The sequence below is a fragment of the Hyperoodon ampullatus genome (genome assembly GCF_949752795.1).
Source record: "Hyperoodon ampullatus genome assembly, chromosome: 17".
Taxonomy (NCBI): domain Eukaryota; kingdom Metazoa; phylum Chordata; class Mammalia; order Artiodactyla; family Ziphiidae; genus Hyperoodon; species Hyperoodon ampullatus.
In genome coordinates, this window is record NC_136930.1 from 70,166,675 (window position 1) to 70,189,877 (window position 23,203).

Genomic DNA, 23,203 nt, shown 5'->3' on the forward strand with positions numbered 1-23,203 from the left:
TACAAAACTGGCTTTGAGCGCCCACACCCCAGCTGCCAGCTGAAGCGAGAGCAATTGAGTCACAAAGTGCAGATGATGTCAGCTGAATTTTAAAAACAAAACAATAAATAATCAGGAAGGCGGACGAGGAAGGAAGAGCAGCTGGGACGTGAAGGATGAGGTATGACTTCTCCCCTGTGATGGTCACATTCCTAGGATGACCCTGCAACCCCCAGGACACCACACAGGTGGCCAGGAGGGATCTGGCCCAGAGCGTAGACCCCTGGGGGAAACTGCTGGCTGGTGTCGGCCTCCTGCACAGCTCTGGAAGGTGACGGGCACCAAATCCAGCAGTCTGTGAAAATAAGAATGGTCAGTCCATGGCTGATGGGCCTCTGGATGGAGCCGAGTATCATCCGAGCTTTGTTCCAACTCAGACGCTGGCTCAGGAAACTAGAAAACTGTCCCCAGCTACAGAGTCAGGGGAGTGCACGGCTGCGGTGCCCTTTCCCAAGTCGGGGCTTTTGCCTCATTTCAGCCAAGTGCATGCATCTCTCCCGCCAATACAAAGGCACACGGAAGGCGTCAGATCTGCTCTCAGCCATCATGATAAACAAAGATTGATTACTCAAGGGAACAGCAGCTTGGGAAGGAGACATCTGGATATTTAGAGTCTCTGAAGACCTTTGAGTGAGGAGCCCTCCTGGCCACCATAACTGAGCTGTGGGCAGAAAGGGGAGGCGTGGTGGTCCTACCATGTGAGGGAGGCCCCACATGGCCGTCCTGGGGGTCATCCTCACCCAGGAACTTCCCAGCGAGAATCAGAGACCTGGCCCCGGACCCCTCCGCAGAGGAGAGTCTCTGTGCATCCTCCCCAGGAGACCATCCTCTTCTTTAGAATGCGGGAATCTTCGGATTGGACCTCTCCCCAGTCTCCCCACCTTCCCCAGCCCGGAACAGCAGCGAGAGGGGTGTCCCCACCCCAGAATGGTTCTGAGACTTGCTCTGCAGCCCCGGCAGGGCTCGGCGACCTTGCTGAGTAGATGCTGCCAAATGTTGGGGTGCGAGAGGCTGCGAGGGGCACCTGGACACACCCCTGAGGCCGGCCCTCCGAGTTCCCAGAGCACAATGGCTCCGGCGAGAAGCTGGGGCCGGATGTGGAGAGGTGCGCTCCGGTGCATCTGTCCTCAGCCCTTCACAGCGTCATCTTCCCTTAAAGATCCGGATTTTGTTGATGGATGCCAAGGCGGCCGTCACATTGGACTCGAAGTCCCCGTCGTGCACCCCAGTCTTTCGAAAAGCCCCTGCCGATGGGTTGTTTTCCCAATAGTGGTGCCAGTTCCCTCTGCTGTCCGCCCCGAAGCCGTACAAGTCCACCTGCCGGGGCAAAGCACAGGTGAGAACTGGACAGCAGGGCTGCAGGTGGACCCTCTAACAAAGAGAGCCGGCAGGCACCCCCGGAATCTGTAAGCACCACTTCCAAGGATTCACATAAACCCCTCCCCAGGAGCCTGGAACTCCCAGAGGCTTGGTGAAGCAGAGGCAAGTTGAGTAATAGTCAAGTCCAATGCCAGAAGGCACAGTGGGAGGCCACTGCTTGTGGGTGGCCCTGAGAGTGCTGGGTCCGCCTCTGGGGAGGCACAACCTCTTCTCCAAGAGGCTTCGAAGCCCAGCAGCCTGCCCCGAATCCCAGCTCTACCTCTTGCTGATACATCCTGCAAGTGCCAAGTCACTTCTCTGAGCCTCACTTTCCTCATACGGAAAATGGGGCCAAGAGTGAGGACCACAGTGAGGTGGGCGGTAGGTGCGGATCCCTGTCTTCCCTTAGGCGAATACCCATCTGGTCCAGGGGTCCTCACTGTCCGGTGGGCGGGGCAGGGGGGGGGTGCTTCTTACGCATGAGAAACTTTTACTGAGCACTTATTCTATGTCAGGTGCTGCATTAACTCCATCAGAGTTCAGGCGGATGCTGGCGCAATCAGGGATGCAGGATTCAGGTTTCAGCCCCTGGCGCTCCTCAATTCTAACAAGCACCAACCGAGCCCCCGTGGGGGACAGGGGCTAACGCCGGGGCTCCCTCAGCACAGAGGACGCAGGGGCAGGAGGCCGGAGAGAGCAGAGGGAGCTCTTTCGAGCAAGGGACGCTTGAACTGGGTCTTGGAAAATGAGCAGAAGGTGACCAGGAAGGGACGGCAGGAGGGGCTTCCAGGGAGAGGGAAAGCTATGTGGGCCGCAGCATGGCAGACAGCTTTCAGGGGCGGGGACCCACCAGGGGCAGGAGACAGCTCCGTGGCAAGTGCAGCCTTTTCCGAAAATGCCAGCAGGGACACGGGCCCGCCCCAGAGCACGCGCTACGGGATGGGCGGGGCATTTCTGAGGCAGAGGCCCACGGGCTCTTTGACCAGCCAGCTGGAGGTAGGGGCTTGGTGGGGAGCTGCGAGGCAGGTATGGTTTCTGGGGTGAAAGGCAGGCGAAGATGGTGGGAGAACAACCGAGGCAGAGACGGTGGGTGGGCCTTGCTACGCCCTCGACCCCTCCTCCCTGCAGTGTCCACTGATGAGCCTGATGGGGTGAGGGCGGGGTTGGGCTGTACGTGACAAGAAGGGACAGCGGAGTGCCCTGCCTGAACCCAGGGCCAGGGGAGAAGCAGGGGGCACTGCGGTCCCCGTCCTGCTTCACTGTCCAGGGGCAGCGAGCACCCCAGATCATTGATGGAAACCCAGGCCCAGGCTGGCGGACGGCGAGGCGAGTCCACGATCGGAAACGCACGGTTGGCAAAATCACTGATTCTCAACCTCCGTGAACGGTGGAACCCCTGGGTGCCAGGTTTCCAACCTCAGGAATTCTGGTGGAAGTGGGCTGGGCTGGGGCCTGGGGGCCGGCATTTAGCTCCGCAGATGATTCTGATGAGCAACTGAGATCGAAACCACAACCCCAGACAGCTCCCCCGATTATAATATACTCCTGGGGGCAAGATATGCTTATTTTGCCCCCAGATCAGATCTGAGCTTCCATCTGCTGGGCCAGGCTCTGCCTTGGGACCTCACACACCAAGAGAACACGGCTACTCCCCAAAACTTCCTGTGCGGGAGACAGTGCAAGCCTCACCGTAGAGACAGGATCGGAGCTTCTAGAAGAGACAGGCTATGCCGGGGCCGGGAGGGGGGATGGGGGTCTGCCTGACTGCAGGCGCTCTCGCCGCCCCTCTTGAGAACACGGAATGAGGAGCCCTCGGTCCCCGACCCCCCGCGGGGGGCAGGCAGGCATGGGGGAGGGGGTCCTACCTCATCACAGATGTGTAGTGAGAAGATGACCGAGAGGATGCCGGTGGATGGGTACCGCCCGTGGCCCTGCAGCCAGGTGTCGAAGACGTACTTGATGAAGGCTGGGTGGTAAATCAGGATCTGCGGGAGGGGAGGACACGGTGAGGGGTCTGGAGAAGGATACCAGGCATGTGTTAGGGGCCACAGGCTACTGTAACCTCAGGGGACCCTGTGTGACCGGAACTCATAACCCTGCACTTGGGGTGGGGGGTTTACGTACTAGTGGAGGAGATGGACCGTGACCTAAATCACAGAGACACAGAGGACGCTAGAAAAGAATGACGAGACTGTGGAGACAAACAAAGCAGAGGAAGGAGATAAGGCGCTGGGGTGAGAAGGCTTGCAGACAAGGTGACATCTGAATTACAATCCAGTGAGGCCAAGGAGTGGGACATGAGGCTGCAGGAGAAGGTTCCAGGGAAGAGCATGAGCTGGGGACAAGGACACTCCTGTCACACTGCAGGAAGGCACCGAGCCACCCGTTCTGCCTAACACGGGCCTGAATGATCTCCAGTCCCTAAAATGACCCCACATGCCAGCTCTCCCTCTCCTCATGTTACAGATGAGGAAACCGAGGCTCAGAGAAGCTAAGTGACATGCTCAGTGTCACGCAGCCACCATCGGGAAGACATCAGCTCCAGCCATACAGTGAACTAGCTGTGTGTCTCTGGGCAAGTTACCTGACCTCTCTGAACCCGATCTCTCCATCTACACATGACAGTGTATGCAAAGGTCTGGTGTGGTGGACACTTCATTTCCTGCATCCCTCTGCCCTTTGCCCACGTCTTAGCCAACCCCATTCCCGGGCCCACTGGGGAAGGTGCAGATATGGAGACAGGTGACGAGGTCTGGCTTTGAGATGCTCATGCTGTGGGGCAGTGGTTCTCGAACAGCACCAGAATCCCTGGGGGGCTTGTAAAAACCCAGCGTTTCTGATTCAGCAGATCTGGGGTGGCCTGAGGATCTGCATTGGTGACAAGCTCCCGGGTGGTGCTGCAGGTCCAGGCGCCAGGCTTAGGGAACCTCCAGGGTTCGTCTCTCCACTCTCTAAGTGGGGGGCCACCACCCCCACCAGCCCGGGGTCCCAGGGGCTCTCCGCCGCCAGATGCTGGCAGAGCGGGGAGATGGTGCTCTCTGCCCTCGTGCAGAGCCTTGAAAGCGAGGCTGAGCTCAGAGGACAAGGCACCTGAGCCTCGACTCACCTTATTCTTTTTCACCTTGATCTTCGTGGGGACAGGAACGTAGGTGCTGCGGGAGGACAAGGCAGGTGGTTAATGCGGGAGGGGGCTGGTGGCCTGGGCATCAGCTGGTAGCGGCAGCTGGAGAGGCAGGTGGGGCAAGCGGGAAAGCACACTCATTCCCCAAGGGACCCCACCTCCTCGCAGTGGCCCATTATGGACACCAGAGGGCGATCGTGGCTCATTCGAGGACCTGCTGCTGCATTATGCCGCCTTCTCCCAGAAAGTTGAAGAAGGGGGATTGCTCCAAGCCGTGCACACAACACAAGAAGCACGGAGCCCACAACACCCATCCCCCGCTGCTGGGACGCTGGCTGATAGGCCCACAACGGCCCCCTTTTCATCGGCAAGATTTCACGTACCCCCAAGATGACGGTATACGTGCCTGGCCACCTGGCCTCACGTTGCATCTACCTCGGGGACAAGTCACGTAACAGCCTGTGGGACCAGCAGGAAGGAGCCGGCAGCGGAGCCCGGGCTGGTCCAGCTCCACCCCTGGCTGAGCCCGCTTCCCTCACTGCCCTCCTCCTCCGAGCACAGCCCCCCGGTTTCCCGCACCCAAATCCCTCGGGCTTCCTAACCAGGCCTCAGACAAGGAGGCTTTTGGCCATCTGGGCACTAAGCCACTTCTCTTCAGGCAGGTGCGAGCCTGGCTCTGCGTAGGGGCCAAGTGGAGGCTGGAGGTCATGAGAAGGACTAGCGGGAATTCACTGAGACCCGTGCCAAGTGCCCGGAACACATCAGAAGATGTGAGCTCCTCGGTGCTAAAGGCAGCCGGAGCCGACGTGCTCCGCGCCCAGTCTCCCCGCCCACCCACCCAGCGCAGCCGGGGCCATTTTGACGGTTTGAGAAGCGGGGGTGGGCGGCGGCTGCCATCAACAGGGAGCACCCCAGAGACGAGGACGGGGTCACAACTAACACGTGCTGTGCCCTTTCCATCGGGGCTCCCTCTCCCGAGGGGTTTCCAGGGTGTCTAGGGAAGCAAACCTGGGAGGTCTATTCGGGGGAGCGGGAAGTCGCGAGGAAGAGGAAGGCCGGAGCTCTGGGTGCATCGGGGTGATGGGAGGAAGGGTCCCAGGAAGAGCCGGAGGGTCTGGAGGCGGCCGGGGGGCTGGGGCTCTGCCCTCCAGGAGGCGGCCTGGGGAGGGGAGGTGGTCCGGGGGAGGAACAGCACGAGCGTGGCTGTAGGGGGTGGCGGGGGGCTCAGAGGCCCTCACACAGCAAGGAGCAGCAGCGGGACAAGCAGTGACCCTCATCCAGACGCCCCGAGGGGACTTACTGGGAGATGGTGCCTGTGGTGGTAGCGCTGACCACCCACTGCAGGTCGATGGTCTTGAAGGGGACCAGGACCATGCTGACGTTCTCCGCCAGCTCCCGGAAGCTCTCGGGGTACACGAGGTGGTGGGTGGTCTTGCTGCCCACGTCGGCCTCGAACCCTGCCGTGGGGGCCTTGTTCATCCTGGGAGGGGGAGGGAGAGAGGACAGGCATCACACTGGGGCACCGATGCTGAGGGTCAGCTTCAGCTCCGCGAGGCTGCGCTGTGCCCCTTCCACTGGGCCCCAACTTACGCATCTGTAAAACGGGGGCGACTGCGGCACAGCTCAGAGGCTTTTGCTACTTTTTTCTCATTTATGATCTCGAGGGAGCCTGACCACCGCCACCATCGATGGCCTACTCCGTCCTGGTCCAGTGACGCACATCACTGACGTTTAATGATGACGGTGTCCAGTACATACTTTATGGTCCTATTCTTATGGCCAAAGAAGTCTGAGTGCAAAGAATGTATCCCAGGACACAGAGGAACCCAGAGGCAGCCTTGAACTCAGGGCCTGTCTGACCCTGAACCTGACTCTTTTCCCTTCACCATGGACATTCCTACTGGACACCAGGTACACTGAGGCTCCCTGAGGCCAGGTGAGTGGTCTAAAGACATAAAGTCAGAGACCACAGAAACAGCGGATGGTTCTAGAAGGCGCCTGTGCTTCTCACCTGAGTCACTGGTGCCCCTGGGTCGGGTGACTGGTGTGGGGATGACAAGAAATGCGGGAGAGACGTGGGGCATCTTCCTGGAATATCCATTTTACTTGGTGACAGGGAAACATATTTTACATTAAAAGTATATAGTTATGTTATGGCCTAGATGGCAAAACAGAGATGGCTTTTGTTTTATTTATTTTTTTGGCTTGTGCAGCTTGTGGGATCTTAGTTCCCAGACCAGGGATCGAACCCCGGCCCCTGGCAGTGAGAGGGCCGAGTCCTAACCACTGAACCGCCAGGGAATTCCCAGACAGGGATGGATTTTAAAGATTAAACGAGAGTCCTCAAGTTAGCCTTGCCCTCTGGCCAGGCCTCTCAAGGCCAAGCTCCCAGCCCCCTGGGTACCTCTGTGTATGGTTTCCTCTCTCCATCCGGAGAGGCCCTGTTGGTCCATCTGCAATGCAGATGGGGAAACTGAGGCCCAGAGGGGGCAGGGAGGGGCCCGAGGTCCCCAGGTAAGGCTGGGTATACCCGGACTGGGGTCTTGACCTCCTGACGCTGAGCCATGAAGCCCCCTGCAGCTCCAGGGGCCCGGAGGGCAGCGGGGCGGCCTGGGGGATGAGGGGCTGGCACTCACCTGAGCACGAAGTCGTGACTGTCTATCTGAGGCCCGTACCAGGACTCTCTCAGGTTGCCAGAGTTGCCCACGACGGCACAGCGCCGACAGCCCACCAAACTCTTCTCCAGCAGGGGGTCCACGTTCCCGGGCACCACCTGGAACAGCTCCTTGATGGTGTCATTCAAGTTACTGGGCTGCTTCTCCCGCTGGAGCCTCTGTGGGCGGAGGATGCAGGACACAGTCAGCCTGGATGTGTCACCTCTGGTCCCCGCTGCTGGGCCCTGAACCCCCTGTGGTTGGTGACCCAGCCCCTCCCGAGTACCCTTCTCTCCGCTGGGCACCAGGAGAGGCAGGCGGCTCAGACAGCCACCTCCCCTGCCACGAGCCCAAGGGCCACTCAGGGAGATGGGAAGGCAAGAGATCACTCACTCATTCTACAAAGGTTTATTGAGCACCTACTATGTGCGAGGTACAGCTCTGGCCTCGACGCAACTATGTGCGAGGTACAGCTCTGGCCTCGACGCAGTGAGACTGGCTGGTATGAGTAAAGCACATGGGAGAAGGGTCGGGTGACCCTCCACGCTCGCCTCCCCTCCCCTCTGTTCCCCCCACCCTCCCGCCTCTCAGCTCCCACAGCCCCAGGATCACCGGGCTCCAGCCAGACTCAAGAGTCAGCCCTTTGCTGGATGCATCAAGGAGTCCAATGTCTGCTTAACAAATTGTTTTCACACCCACACCCAAGGTCACCTGCCCTGGGACCTCTCTGACCCACAGGTGGAGGCAAACACCGGGTTTATCCTGAGGGTGACCAGCCACCTGGTTGGCCCAGGGGTTTCCCTAGAAGCAGAACTCTCAGTGCTAAAAATGGGACGAGCGGGTCGCCCTATTGAGCCCTCTCTCTGTACACCCACGTCCATCCACTGCCTCAGGGGGAGCTCGGCCACGCTGCATGGTGACCACTCGCTGAGGCACATTACTCCCCCACTCGAGAGTGAAACCTGGAGAGATTTCCTAAGAGCCATCGCATCTGCCTGTGTCACCAAGCCGCAGGGCTGTGTCACTTCAAAGGCAGATGAGAAAGGATGCTCTGGGGCCCAGGTCGGTTGAGCACGTGTCCCGAATCCAAAGCAGGATTTGAAACCAGGCTTTTATAAACCCACCTTGAAGTCTCTCCCGCAACATCACCCCTGCCTCAGAGCCCTGGAACCTTGACCTTTGGAAAGCCCAGTCCCTGAGCTTGGGGAGGGGTAGGTGGCTGTGGGGTGAGTCCCACCAGTCACTCCCAGCCCCAGGGACAGGAGAGGGGCTGGGTGAGAAAAGTGAGGCTAGCAGCTGCTTTGGTCACTGTCTAGGAGGTCAGTGACGGGGGGGATTGCGTAGGGAGATCCCCAGGCGTCTGCATCTGGTCCCCACCTGGCATTGGAGGAATCAGCATCCCCAAGGAGAGGCACACCAGGAGACCTGGATGGCCCTCTAGATAAAAGCACCTAGCATCTCCTCTAGCCTAAGACACTCACATGCTGCGAGAGCCACAGGCAACGACATCAGGACCGCAGACACACTTCTACTTAGAAACATCACTGGTTACAATAAAAGAAAAAGGGAAAATAGCAAGCGTTGGTGAGGACGTGGAGTATCTGGAACACTCGGGCTTTTGCTGGTGGGAATGTAAACCACTGCAGCCACTGTGGAAAACTGTTTGGTGGTTTCTCGGCAATTCCATTCCTAAGTATTAAAAAGAACTGAGACTTCCGGGTAAGATGGCGGAAGAGTAAGACGCGGAGATCACCTTCCTCCTCACGGATACACCAGAAATACAGCTACACGTGGAACAACTCCTACAGAACACCTACTGAACGCTGGCAGAAGACCCCAGACCTCCCAAAAGGCAAGAAACTCCCCACATACCTGGGTGGGGCAAAGCGGAGAGATTCCCGCGCAGGGGATCGGTGCCGGGCGGCGCTCACCAGCCCTAGAGGCTTGTCTGCTCGCCCGCCGGGGCGGGCGGCGCTGGAGGCTGGGGCTCGGGCTTCGGTCAGAGCGCGGGGAGGGGACTGGGGCTGGCGGCGAGAGCTCGGCCTGAAGGGGGCTGGTGTGCCACGGCTGGCCGGGAGGGGGTCCGGGAGGGCTCTGGGGCTGCCGAGGAGGCGGGGGACTTGTTCTTCCCTCTTGGTTTCCTGCTGCGCGAGGAGAGGGGATTGGGAGCGCTGCTTGGGGGGGCTCCACAGGCGGGCGCGGGTCGCGACTGGGGGCGCGGAGCCCAGTGGCGGGCGTGGGACGCTGGGGCTGCTGCTGCCGCCGCCGGGGGGCCCGTGTGCGAGCGCAGGTCACTGTCCGCGCCGCCCTTCCGGGAGCCTGGGCGGCCCGCCACTGCCGGGGTCCCGGGATCCAGGGGCGGCTTCCCTGGGAGAGCGCACGGCGCGCCTCGGGCTGGTGCGGCGTCACGCCGACCTCTGCCGCTGCGGGCTCGCCCCGCGCTCCGTGCCCCTCCCTCCCGCCCGGCCTGAGTGGGCCGGAGTTCCCGAAGAGGCTGCTCCTTTAACCCTTTCCTGTCTGAGCGAAGAACAGACGCCCTCCGGCGACCTACACGCAGAGGCGGGGCCAAATCCAAAGCTGAGACCCGGGAGCTGTGAGAACAAAGAAGAGAAAGGGAAACCTCTCCCAGCAGCCTCAGAAGCAGCGGATTAAAGCTCCACAATCAACTTGATGTACCCTGCATCTGTGGAATACATGAATAGACAACAAATCATCCCAAATTGAGGAGCCAGGAGTCAGTACTGTGCCTCTGAGGTGGGAGAGCCAACTTCAGGACACTGGTCCACAAGAGACCTCCCAGCTCCACATAATATCAAACGGCGAAAATCTTCCAGAGATCTCCATCTCAACACCAGCACCCAGCTTCACTCAACGACCAGCAAGCTACAGTGCTGGACACCCTATGCCAAACAACTAGCAAGACAGGAACACAACGCCACCCATTAGCAGAGAGATGGCCTAAAATCATAAAAAGTCTGCAGACACCCCAAAACACACCACCAGACGTGGACCTGCCCACCAGAAAGACAAGATCCAGCCTCATCCACCAGAACACAGGCACTAGTCCCCTCGACCAGGAAACCTACACAACCCACTAAACCAACCTTAGCCACTGGGGACAGACACCAAAAACAACAGGAACTACGAACCTGCAGCCGGCAAAAAGGAGACCCCAAACACAGTAACATAAGCAAAATGAGAAGACAGAAAAACACACAGCAGGAGAAGGAGCAAGATAAAAACCCACCAGACCTAACAAATGAAGAAGTAATAGGCAGTCTATCTGAAAAAGAATTCAGAATAATGATAGTAAAGATGATCCAAAATCTTGGAAATAGAATAGACAAAATGCAAGAAACAGTTAACAAGGACCTAGTAGAACTAAAGATGAATCAAGCATCGATTAAAAACACAATAAATGAAATGAAAAATACTCTAGATGGGATCAATAGCAGAATAACTGAGGCAGAAGAACGGATAAGTGAGGTGGAAGATAAAATAGTGGAAATAACTAATGCAGAGCAAAATAAAGAGAAAAGAATGAAAAGAACAGAGGACAGTCTCAGAGACCTCTGGGACAACATTAAACGCACCAACATTCGAATTATAGGGGTTCCAGAAGAAGAAGAGAAAAAGAAAGGGACTGAGAAAATATTTGAAGAGATTATAGTTGAAAACTTCCCTAATATGGGAAAGGAAATAGTTAATCAAGTCCAAGAAGCACAGAGAGTCCCATACAGAATAAATCCAAGGAGAAATACGCCAAGACACATATTAATCAAACTGTCAAAAATTAAACACAAAGAAATCATATTAAAAGCAGCAAGGCAAAAACAACAAATAACACACAAGGGAATCCCCATCAGGATAACAGCTGATCTCTCAGCAGAAACTCTACAAGCCAGAAGGGAGTGGCAGGACATAATTAAAGTGATGAAGGAGAGAAACCTGCAACCAAGATTACTCTACCCAGCAAGGATCTCATTCAGATTTGATGGAGAAATTAAAACGTTTACAGACAAGCAAAAGCTGAGAGAGTTCAGCACCACCAAACCAGCTTTACAACAAATGCTAAAGGAACTTCTCTAGGCAAGAAACACAACAGAAGGAAAAGACCTACAATAACGAACCCAAAACAATTAAGAAAATGGGAATAGGAACATACATATCGATAATTACCTTAAATGTAAATGGACTAAATGCTCCCACCAAAAGACACAGATTGGCTGAATGGATACAAAAACAAGACCCATATATATGCTGTCTACAAGAGACCCACTTCAGACCTAGAGACACATACAGACTGAAAGTAAGGGGATGGAAAAAGATATTCCATGCAAATGGAAACCAAAAGAAAGCTGGAGTAGCAATTCTCATATCAGACAAAATAGACTTTAAAATAAAGACTACTAGAAGAGACAAAGAAGGACACTACATAATGATCAAGGGATCGATCCAAGAAGAAGATATAACAATTGTAAATATTTATGCACCCAACATAGGAGCACCTCAATACATAAGGCAAACACTAACAGCCATAAAAGGAGAAATCGACAGTAACACAATCATAGTAGGGGACTTTAACACCCCACTTTCACCAATGGACAGATCATCCAAAATGAAAATAAATAAGGAAACACAAGCTTTAAATGATACATTAAACAAGATGGACTTAATTGATATTTATAGGACATTCCATCCAAAAACAACAGAATACACATTTTTCTCAAGTGCTCATGGAACATTCTCCAGGATAGATCATATCTTGGGTCACAAATCAAGCCTTGGTAAATTTAAGAAAATTGAAATTGTATCAAGTATCTTTTCTGACCACAATGCTATGAGACTAGATATCAATTACAGGAAAAGAGCTATAAAAAATACAAACACATGGAGGCTAAACAATACATTACTTAATAACGAAGTGATCACTGAAGAAATCAAAGAGGAAATAAAAAAATACCTAGAAACAAATGACAATGGAGACACGACGACCCAAAACCTATGGGATGCAGCAAAAGCAGTTCTAAGAGGGAAGTTTATAGCAATACAATCCCACCTTAAGAAACAGGAAATATCTCGACTAAACAACCTAACCTTGCACCTAAAGCAATTAGAGAAAGAAGAACAAAAACATCCCAAAGTTAGCAGAAGGAAAGAAATCATAAAAATCAGATCAGAAATAAATGAAAAAGAAATGAAGGAAACAATAGCAAAGATCAATAAAACTAAAAGCTGGTTCTTTGAGAAGATAAACAAAATTGATAAACCATTAGCCAGACTCATCAAGAAAAAAAGGGAGAAGACTCAAATCAATAGAATTAGAAATGAAAAAGGAGAAGTAACAACTGACACTGCAGAAATACAAAAGATCGTGAGAGATTACTATAAGCAACTCTATGCCAATAAAATGGACAACCTGGAAGAAATGGACAAATTCTTAGAAATGCACAACCTGCCAAGACTGAATCAGGAAGAAATAGAACATATGAACAGACCAATCACAAGCACTGAAATTGAAACTGTGATAAAAAATCTTCCAACAAACAAAAGCCCAGGACCAGATGGCTTCACAGGCGAATTCTATCAAGCATTTAGAGAAGAGCTAACGCCTATCCTTCTCAAACTCTTCCAAAATATAGCAGAGGGAGGAACACTCCCAAACTCATTCTACGAGGCCACCATCACCTTGATACCAAAACCAGACAAGGATGTCACAAAGAAAGAAAACTACAGGCCAATATCACTGATGAACATAGATGCAAAAATCCTCAACAAAATACTAGCAAACAGAATCCAACAGCACATTAAAAGGATCATACACCATGATCAAGTGGGGTTTATCCCAGGAATGCAAGGATTCTTCAATATACGCAAATCAATCAACGTGATACACCATATTAACAAATTGAAGGAGAAAAACCATATGATCATCTCAATAGATGCAGAGAAAGCTTTCGACAAAATTCAACACCCATTCATGATAAAAACCCTGCAGAAAGTAGGCATAGAGGGAACTTTCCTCAACATAATAAAGGCCATATATGACAAACCCACAGCCAGCATCGTCCTCAATGGTGAAAAACTGAAACCATTTCCACTAAGATCAGGAACAAGACAAGGTTGCCCACTCTCACCACTCTTATTCAACATAGTTTTGGAAGTTTTAGCCACAGCAATCAGAGAAGAAAAGCAAATAAAAGGAATCCAAATTGGAAAAGAAGAAGTAAAGCTGTCACTGTTTGCAGATGACATGATACTATACATAGAGAATCCTAAAGATGCTACCAGAAAACTACTAGAGCTAATCAATGAATTTGGTAAAGTTGCAGGATACAAAATTAATGCACAGAAATCTCTGGCATTCCTATATACTAATGATGAAAAATCTGAAAGTGAAATCAAGGAAACACTCCCATTTACCATTGCAACAAAAAGAATAAAATATCTAGGAATAAACCTACCTAAGGAGACAAAAGACCTGTATGCAGAAAATTATAAGACACTGATGAAAGAAATTAAAGATGATACAAATAGATGGAGAGATGTACCATGTTCTTGGATTGGAAGAATCAACATTGTGAAAATGACTCTACTACCCAAAGCAATCTACAGATTCAATGCAATCCCTATCAAAATACCACTGGCATTTTTCACAGAACTAGAACAAAAAATTTCACAATTTGTATGGAAACACAAAAGACCCCGAATAGCCAAAGCAATCTTGAGAACGAAAAATGGAGCTGGAGGAATCAGGCTCCCTGACTTCAGACTATACTACAAAGCTGCAGTAATCAAGACAGTATGGTACTGGCACAGAAACAGAAAGATAGATCAATGGAACAGGATAGAAAGCCCAGAGATAAACCCACGGACATATGGTCACCTTATCTTTGATAAAGGAGGCAGGAATGTACAGTGGAGAAAGGACAGTCTCTTCAATAAGTGGTGTTGGGAAAACTGGACAGGGACATGTAAAAGTATGAGATTCGATCACTCCCTAACACCATACACAAAAATAAGCTCAAAATGGATTAAAGACCTAAATGTAAGGCCAGACACTATCAAACTCTTAGAGGAAAACATAGGCAGAACACTCTATGACATAAATCACAGCAAGATCCTTTTTGACCCACCTCCTAGAGAAATGGAAATAAAGACAAAAATAAACACATGGGACCTAATGAAACTTAAAAGCTTTTGCACAGCAAAGGAAACCATAAACAAGACCAAAAGACAACCCTCAGAATGGGAGAAAATATTTGCAAATGAAGCAACTGACAAAGGATTAATCTCCAAAATTTATAAGCAGCTCATGCAGCTCAATAACAAAAAAACAAACAACCCAATCCAAAAATGGGCAGAAGACCTAAATAGACATTTCTCCACAGAAGATATACAGACTGCCAACAAACACATGAAAGGATGCTCAACATCTCTACTAATTAGAGAAATGCAAATCAAAACTACAATGAGATATCATCTCACGCCAGTCAGAATGGCCATCATCAAAAAATCTAGAAACAATAAATGCTGGAGAGGGTGTGGAAAAAAGGGAACACTCTTGCACTGCTGGTGGGAATGTGAATTGGTACAGCCACTATGGAGAACGGTATGGAGGTTCCTTAAAAAACTACAAATAGAACTACCATATGACCCTGCAATCCCACTACTGGGCATATACCCTGAGAAAACCATAATTCAAAAAGAGACATGTACCAAAATGTTCATAGCAGCCCTATTTACAATAGCCCGGAGATGGAAACAACCTAAGTGTCCATCATCGGATGAATGGGTAAAGAAGATGTGGCACATACATACAATGGAATATTACTCAGCCATAAAAAGAAATGAAATTGAACTATTTGTAATGAGGTGGATGGACCTAGAGTCTGTCATACAGAGTGAAGTAAGTCAGAAAGAGAAAGACAAATACTGTATGCTGACACATATATATGGAATTTAAGAAAAAAAAAAAGGTCATGAAGAACATAGGGGTAAGACAGGAATAAAGACACAGACCTACTAGAGAATGGACTTGAGGATATGGGGAGGGGGAAGGGTAAGCTGTGACAAAGTGAAAGAGCGGCATGGACATATATACACTACCAAACGTAAGGTAGATAGCTAGTGGGAAGCAGCCGCATAGCACAGGGAGATCAGCTCGGTGCTTTGTGACCGCCTGGAGGGGTGGGATAGGGAGGGTGGGAGGGAGACGCAAAAGGGAGGGGATATGGGAACATATGTATACATATAACTGATTAAATTTGTGATAAAGCAAAAAATAAAAAAAAAAAAAAAAAAAAAAAATTTTATATTAAAAAATAAGAAATCTATTTTTAAAAAACACTAGGTCTAATAAATTCCTTTGGCAGGGTCTTAGGGTAGAGGATCAATGTACAAAACTCAATTTATGTTTATACATTTTTGCAAGAAAAAACTTGGAATATGAAAGACTCAATACTGTTAACCGGCAACCATTTTCAAAATACGCTATAAAACTTAATCTCAATCATCATTCTATAGAAATGAACAAGTTTATTCTAAAATTTATACGGTGTTACAAAAGGCCTAGTAGTAAATCCAGAAATAGACCTATACGTTTATGGCCAATTGAGCTTCTACATAGGCATGAAAGTAAGTTAATAGGAAAAAAAGAAAAAAAGGATTTTTCAACAATATTGATAGACCCACTTGAATATCCATAAGGAAAAAATTCAGTCTTGACTCTACCTCCCCCACACCATGAAGAAAAATTGATTTGAGGTTGATATATGAACTAAATGTATAACCTAACATAATAAAGCTTTTAGAGGAAAACAGAATATCATCATGAATTTGAGGTAGACAAACATGTCTTAGGATCAGAACGCAGTAAACAGAATAGAAAAACAGGTATGTTGCTCATTATCAAAATTAAAAACTTTAGTTCATCAAGACACCGATAAGAAAATGAGTGATCAAGTCAGAGAGTGTGAGAAGATATTCATAAACTATCTATCTGAGAAAGGTCTTGTATCTAGAATATATAAAGAATTGTCAGAACTCAGAAACAAAAAAAACAAAGAAATAGAAAATAGACAGAAGAATTGAAAAGACACTTCACAAGGGAAGAAATACCAAAAACATAAACACATTGAAAAATGTTCAACATCATTTTTCTCCAGGGAAATGTTAAGTAATACCCCTCACACCCCTTACTAGAATGGCTAAAATTTAAAAGATAAAAAACACCAAATGTTGATGAAGATGCAGAACAGCAGACTCTCGTATTTTGCTGGGGAGAAATTTTCATCCAGCAATCCCACTCCTACTATCTAAGAAAAAACAGTTTATGTTCAAAAAAAACTTGCACATAAAAGATCATAGCACCTTAATCTACCACAGCCAAAAGCTGGAAACAACTCAAAAGGGCCAACAACCAGAGAATCGGTAAACACATTGTGCTATGTCCATACAACGGAATAGAATTCAGCAATAAAAAGAAATGAACTACCGACGCAAGCACTGACTTGGATGAACATCACAGAAATCATGCTGAGTGGAAGAAGCCAAACATAAAAGACTACATACTGTCTCATTACCTTCACATAAATTTCTAAAACAGACAAAAACTAATCTAAGATGAATAAAAATACAGGTTACCTATTGGGGGGATAAGATGGAGCTTCCTGGGATGAAGGAAATGTTCTATATCCTCAAGAGGGTGTGGTTACATACCTTCATCCATTTGTCAAACAGGCACAGTTAAGACATGAATTTCAGCATATGTACATTTTACCTCGACAAAATAACTATCACAACAAAAACACTGGGGGGAATGGATGGAGGTACAGATCATACAATGATAGCAAAATGTTGATAATTATCAAAGCTGGGTGATGGGTACATGGGAGTTTATTATATCATAACCATTTTGTAAATGTTTGAAAGTTTCCGTAATAAAAGCTTTTAAAATGAAAAAAAAAAAAATAATAAAAAATAAAAAGAACTGAAATCAGGGAATTCCCTGGCAGTCCAGCAGTTTGGACTCCGTGCTGAGGGCCCAGGTTTAATCCCTGGTCGGGGAACTAAGGTCCCACAAACTGCAAGGTGAGGCCAAAACAAAAACAAAAACAAACCAAAAAAAAAGAACTGAAACCAGGGTCATGAGCACATACTTGTTCACTCGTGTTCACTGCAGCATTACTCACAATAGCCAAAAGGTGGAAACAACCCAAGTGTCCATTGACGGATGAATGAATAAACAAAATGTGGAACATCCAGACAATGGAATATCATTCAGTTATAAAAAAGGGACATGCTGATATATGCTCCCAATGGACGAATCTTGAAAACACTTATGCTAAGTGTTATTTCACTGGCTTATTTGCCGGACACAGAGGACACATATTGTACAATTCCACTTACAGGAGATACTAGAATCGCCAGATTCTAGCATGTAGAATGGTGGCTGCCTGAGGGATGAGAGGGGTGCTGAGGGGGGTGGTTATTAATGGGTACAAGGGGCTTTTGTTGGAGGTGACGAAAGTGCCAGGTACGGGTAGTGGTGACGGTAACCCAACATCGTGAATGCATTTAATGCCATGGAATTGCACACTTATAAAACAGTTGATAAATATTATGTTATGTATATTTTACCACAATAAGACAAAAACTATATCCAGATGAAACACCTCTGATCGGATCTCCTGGGGCAGCTCTGGGCTCCTGAACCCACGATCACCTGGGCAACAGAGCCATTTCTCACAGGCTCCCAGGTGATGCCGCTACTGATGCAGGGACCACTCTCTGAGAACCCCTGGGATCGAGGACCACAGCCAAGCCGCCTGGCAGGGACCTCCTTGGGGGCCCCCACCCAGGAAGAGCCCTGACAATGTGAAGATGCACTCAGAACCAGAGGGTGTCCTCCATCCATGTCATTACCTCGGGGAGCATGACACTGTATGCTGGGTTAAGGGAGCAACACGGCATTCTTTAATCCAGCGCTCAGCAATATTTACTGAGCACCTACTATGTGACACATGTGCCTGCTTTGCCTCGGGGGCCCCGGGGTTTGAAGGCTCACAGCCGGCAGGGTACCCACGCTGGGAGTGCAGCATCACGTTGTCCCGTCCACCTACTACTGACTTACCCCTCTTTAACGATTCACTTTAAAAAGTAAGTTTATTTTTAAAGGAAATCTCATATTTCTGCCACAAGCGGAAAGCAAGAGTTACTTGGAAAAAGTTAAAAAATCTGTCCAAAAAAAAGGGGAAAGTGTCCAATACAATGAAAACAAAACCACTTTATTCGATTCCAGCTCCATCCTGTTGCTTGCCCAGGCAAGCCGCCCTCCTCTGCTAGAACCAAGATGGGCAGGTGTTAAAGAAGCACATCGTGAAACAAGGAGCGACATTTAATCCTTGCAACTTCAAAGATGGAAAGAGAATTAAAGCCGAATGACTTCCTCGCCCTGAGCGTGATGCGATGCTCTTAAAGGCCCTGCCCCTGTATCACCAGGAATCACGCTGCCGCACCGGCTCACACTTCAGGAACCTTGGCTCTGTTTCAGACCCTCATTGGCAGGAATGGAGATTGAGGCCCAGAGAGGGAAAGATCTAGGCCACGGGGTGAGTACAGAGCTGAGCAGAACTCGGGGACAGCGGGCTGGAATCGAGCTGTGTCTCTGGGGGTTAGAGCCCTAAAGCATCCACTCACCAGCTGGGGTAGATGAGGCTGGTCAAGTACCGCTATGTCCCTGTCGTCCTTGGGAAGGCACTCTCTGACTTCTCTGCCTTTTGTAAATGACAACGGAAGTCCCAGAGGGCTGCTGACATGTACGCAGGAGAAAAAGGGCAGAAGTTCCAAGACACCCTCTCCCCTCTCACTCTTCCTGCCTAGTTTCCAAGTGGTGTATTTCTCTGTCTACAATCAGCGCTCAAGCAGTGGCTGCTGCTGGTTGTCAGAGGCTCCCTGAGGAAGCATCACGTCTTAAGGCAGAGCCTGGAGGCAGAGGCTGAGACAGCCAGCATCACCCCACTGCTGCGGGACACGGGGGGACTTCGCGATACCCAAGGCACCTGAGCTGTCAGCCCCCAGCTCCTGAAGGCTTCTTCCTGATTCCCCCTCGCCTGCCCTCCCTCCCATGTGGGTCTGGAGGAGCAGCAGTGGGCAAGAGGACGGGAAAACAAGGGTGCCTTGGGGTGGGCGGCCGGGTCCCAGGCCTGGCTCTGTGTGGATGGCTGAGTGACCTCAGTCAACTCCTTCCCCTCGTCCCGGAGACAAAGTAGGAGAAGAGGCAGCAGACACGAGGGGTCTGCTGCAAACCAGGGCTCCGAGGAGGTCTGGGGAACAGCGTGTCTAGGGCCAGCCCCTCGGACACCTGGCATCAATCACCTTCTGCGGGTTCCCTGCCAGCCGAGCATCCTTCAGGGCATTTCCCACCAGGCTCGTCATACTTTAAGAGCAGGGGCTCTGTGTTTGGGGTCCTAAATCTGGATCTGTCAGAGATCGTCCTGGCTGTCTGGGGGCCTTTATGCAGAGCTACGGTGCCTGCTGGAATTCCCAGGGTGGTTTTTATTTCAATATTCTGTGTCTCCGTCGGGAGGGACGGGAGTGCTTGTCAGATGTGGTGCCCTGATTCTTTATTCAAAACATGTGGTCTGTGTGTTGTCAAGGAACCCAGAAGCTCTAAAGCCTTGCTCCTTTTTGTTGATTTCTATTCATGAGGAACCTTCTCGCCTTCCTTCCTAGCCTGCAAAATCCCTTCCAAGAGGGTAAACTCCAGCAGAGAAGGACTGCACATAACGGCTGGGGTGGGGACGTGGGAGGACAATTTGATGAAACGGTAAGAGCCACATGGGAAAACACTCAGCCTTCCTGTGTGCTGAAAGAATGCAAATGCATTTCCCCTTGTCCATTAAACCAGCAAAAATAAATAAAAATGTTAAAACCTAATGTTTGTGGTGCTATAGAGAAACCTGCTGAGGTGACTATTATTACCTCAATCCGAGAATCTGAGATGAAGAGCTTCCTCAACATCACTCTTGATAAAATACAGAAAGTCAGGAGCAAAACCCAGGGACCCTGGGTGCCTATCACCTACCACCCTGCCTTCTGATGATCTGTTTTCCCTTCTCTCCCAACCATCCCTGCAAGCTAAAAAGGGAAGGCTGTTTTGTTCCATCTCAATATATTGGCATCTAATAGATGCTCAATAAGTCTTCAATGAATGGATATTTCTCACTCCTCTTCAATCCACTTTGCACTGAACAACTAGATCAGATCATGGACCTCCCCTAGTTAAAATTCTACAGTGGTTTCCTGTGGCACTGAGAACAAACCCCAGACTCCTGGCTGTGGGTCCTGCCCACTCCCAGATGTCCCCGCTCACGGCCACACACAGCTCCAGCTCCTCCAAGACACCAAGCGGATGCTGCCCCAGTGCTCTTGCACTCGCTGTCCCCGTGCCCGGCGGCACTTTCCCCAGATCCTCCCGCAGCCGGCGCCCTCTCTGCCTTTGGGTCTCAGCTCAATTCCTGGCTGCTCAGAGACCTTCCCGATGAGCCCATTTACGGAGGCCCCTGCCCCAACTTTCTCCCAAACCCCTTTGATCCTCTTCCGAGCACTTCTATCCGAGTCTGTCTTGTTTATTTGTTTCTTATCTGTCTCTCTCTGCCAGAATATAATTCCATGAGAATAAGGATCTGTTTTTTTTTTTTTTTTTGCTTCTCCATACCCAGAGTGGGTTAAATAGTGGCCTCTAAACAGATATGTCCAAGTCCTAATCCCTGGAACCTGTGAATGAGGCTTTATTTGGAAAAGGGGTCTTTGCAGATGTCATTAAGGAATTCAAGATGAGGCACCTGGAGAAACCGACCCCGCTGACACCTAGAGCTCAGGCTTCTGCCTCCGGAATCGCGAGAGAATGTGTTTCTGTTGCCGTAAGCCACCAAGCGTGCCGTCACCTGTTACGGCAGACACAGGGAACTGCTACAGGGCCCTCTGCTCTGATTTATAACATATACAGGAGATGCTCAATAACAGAGGCTGAATGCATGAACGAACGAACGTACGGATGACCAGTATTCTGAATCCTGCCAAGCGCCTGGCAGGGCCCCTGGTGCACACTTGGGCCTGAGCGTTTGGCAGCCGGGGGCCGCCCACATCTCACCCCCAGACCCACACTCAGCCCCGGCTCTCACCAGCCACCAGTTGTAGGTGTCTTCATCCAGGAGTGCGTTCTTGGCCGTCAGCAGCGGCTGCAGGGACCGGTTGAATCTCTCATCGAACCAGGAGGACACCCTGCGCTGTCCGATGCAGCGGGCGCAGGTGCAGGGCCTGTGGGGGTAATTCACGAGCCTCCTGAAGTTCTCCGAGAGCTCGAGGACCATCTGCTTGGGGAACCACGCAGTGGTCACCGTGGTGTGGGAGTAGTTCAGGAAGAAGGAGGTGAGGAAGATGAAGAGGATGAGGAACGTGAGCACTTTGAGAGTTCTTTTCCTCATGGTCACCATTTCTGCTTTCCTGATGGGGGGCCTCCCAGGGATGGGCTGGAGGAAACCACGCCTAATTGAGGAGGAACTTCCAAGAAAGATCCCAGAGACAGAGGATCGATTGCAAGGCAAGGCGGGGACACCCAGGGAGCCTCAAAGCCTCCTATGGCCACTGCTGCTGGGCAACGGCCACCTGGCTGTGCCCATCACCCGTGATACTCAAAGGCTAAGTGGACCACTTGTGGCGGGGTGCCTCTGCTGGCATATAATTTGTCTTTTCAGGAAATAAAGTGGCCTGCTTCGTCAGCAATCCTTAAACAGCCGATAATGTCTCCTGATGAAGCTTTAATCGAAACTTGATAACAGTGATTTCCTTTCCCATACAAGGGGGTTGAGGGGTAATTAATCCTTGTGACAGTCCAGGGTCCCTCAGAGGTGAGGGCCTCGAAGGAAGGGTCGTGGTACAGGACAGGGGCAAGCTGTCTTTGTCACTGCCCTCCAGAGAAGACAGTGTGTGACGATCCTTAATTAGAACTTGGTCTTGCCCATGCTGTCACCAGAGATGCGACAGTGAAGCAGCCGGCTTGACAAAGGCACTGAGGGTTGTCTGTCATCTGCACAGAAAAGGAGGAAGAAAACAGGATGAACTTCTATTACCTTTTTATAAAAACCATTTCTCTCTCTCCACTTCCTCCCATCATCTTCCGTTCTGTTGTCAAGCCAATGTGGCAGGTGGCTACAGACAATTTTTTACCCTTTTGAGCCTCAGCGTGTGCATGTGTACAGTGGGATGTTAACGCCTATTTTCTTCAAGGTTGCTAAGAGACACGGAAGGTGGCCCACCCATCTTTCCTGCAACCAGAGCCTAGTACATTGAAGAATCAGACCTAAGTTTGTGAAATGAGTTAATAATGCACGTACAGTGCCAGGTACACAGAGATTGCCAAGTACATGCTACTTTCTCTCTCCTTCACTCTCTCTCTCTCAGATTCTAAAGTTCAACCACAACCAAAATGGTATGCTTAGGGGGTGGCCCAGGCTTCCACCTGGTCCAGGTTCAAGTACTGGTTTACCAGTTGTATGGCTTTGGGAAAGTTATTCAACCTCCCTGACCCTCAATTTTCCCTTCTGTAAAGTGGGATAATAATAGCTCCACTTACAGAATGGTTATGAAGATAAGACAAAATGCTATATGCTGGGACTTCCCTGGTGGTGCAGTGGCTGAGAATCTGCCTGCCAATGCAGGGGACACAGGTTCGAGCCCTGGTCCAGGAAGATCCCACTTGCCGCGGAGCAACTAAGCCCGTGCGCCACAACTACTGAGCCTGTGCTCTAGAGCCCATGTGCCACAACTACTGAGCCCACGTGCTACAACTACTGAAGCTCGCATGCCTAGAGCCCGTGCTCCACAGCAAGAGAAGCCACCGCAATGAGAAGCACGTGCACCACAACGAAGAGTAGCCCCCGCTCGCCGCAACTAGAGAAAGCCTGCACGCAGCAACAAAGACCCAACGCAGCCAACAATAAATAAATAAATTAATTAATTTTTAAAA

At 50.3% G+C, this 23,203-nt stretch overlaps 1 protein-coding gene across 1 annotated transcript; it reads right to left on the bottom strand.

Annotated features, from left to right (window-relative positions):
• Positions 1–1,182: 1,182 nt before the first annotated feature.
• Positions 1,183–21,671, bottom strand: ST3GAL1 (ST3 beta-galactoside alpha-2,3-sialyltransferase 1; the record flags this gene model as incomplete). Its single annotated transcript, XM_079722447.1, has 6 exons — positions 1,183–1,356; positions 3,264–3,383; positions 4,505–4,550; positions 5,820–5,999; positions 7,156–7,352; positions 21,360–21,671. The coding sequence occupies 6 exons, from the start codon at positions 21,669–21,671 to the stop codon at positions 1,183–1,185; spliced, it is 1,029 nt and encodes a 342-aa protein (XP_079578573.1).
• Between the last annotated feature and the right edge of the window lie 1,532 nt (positions 21,672–23,203).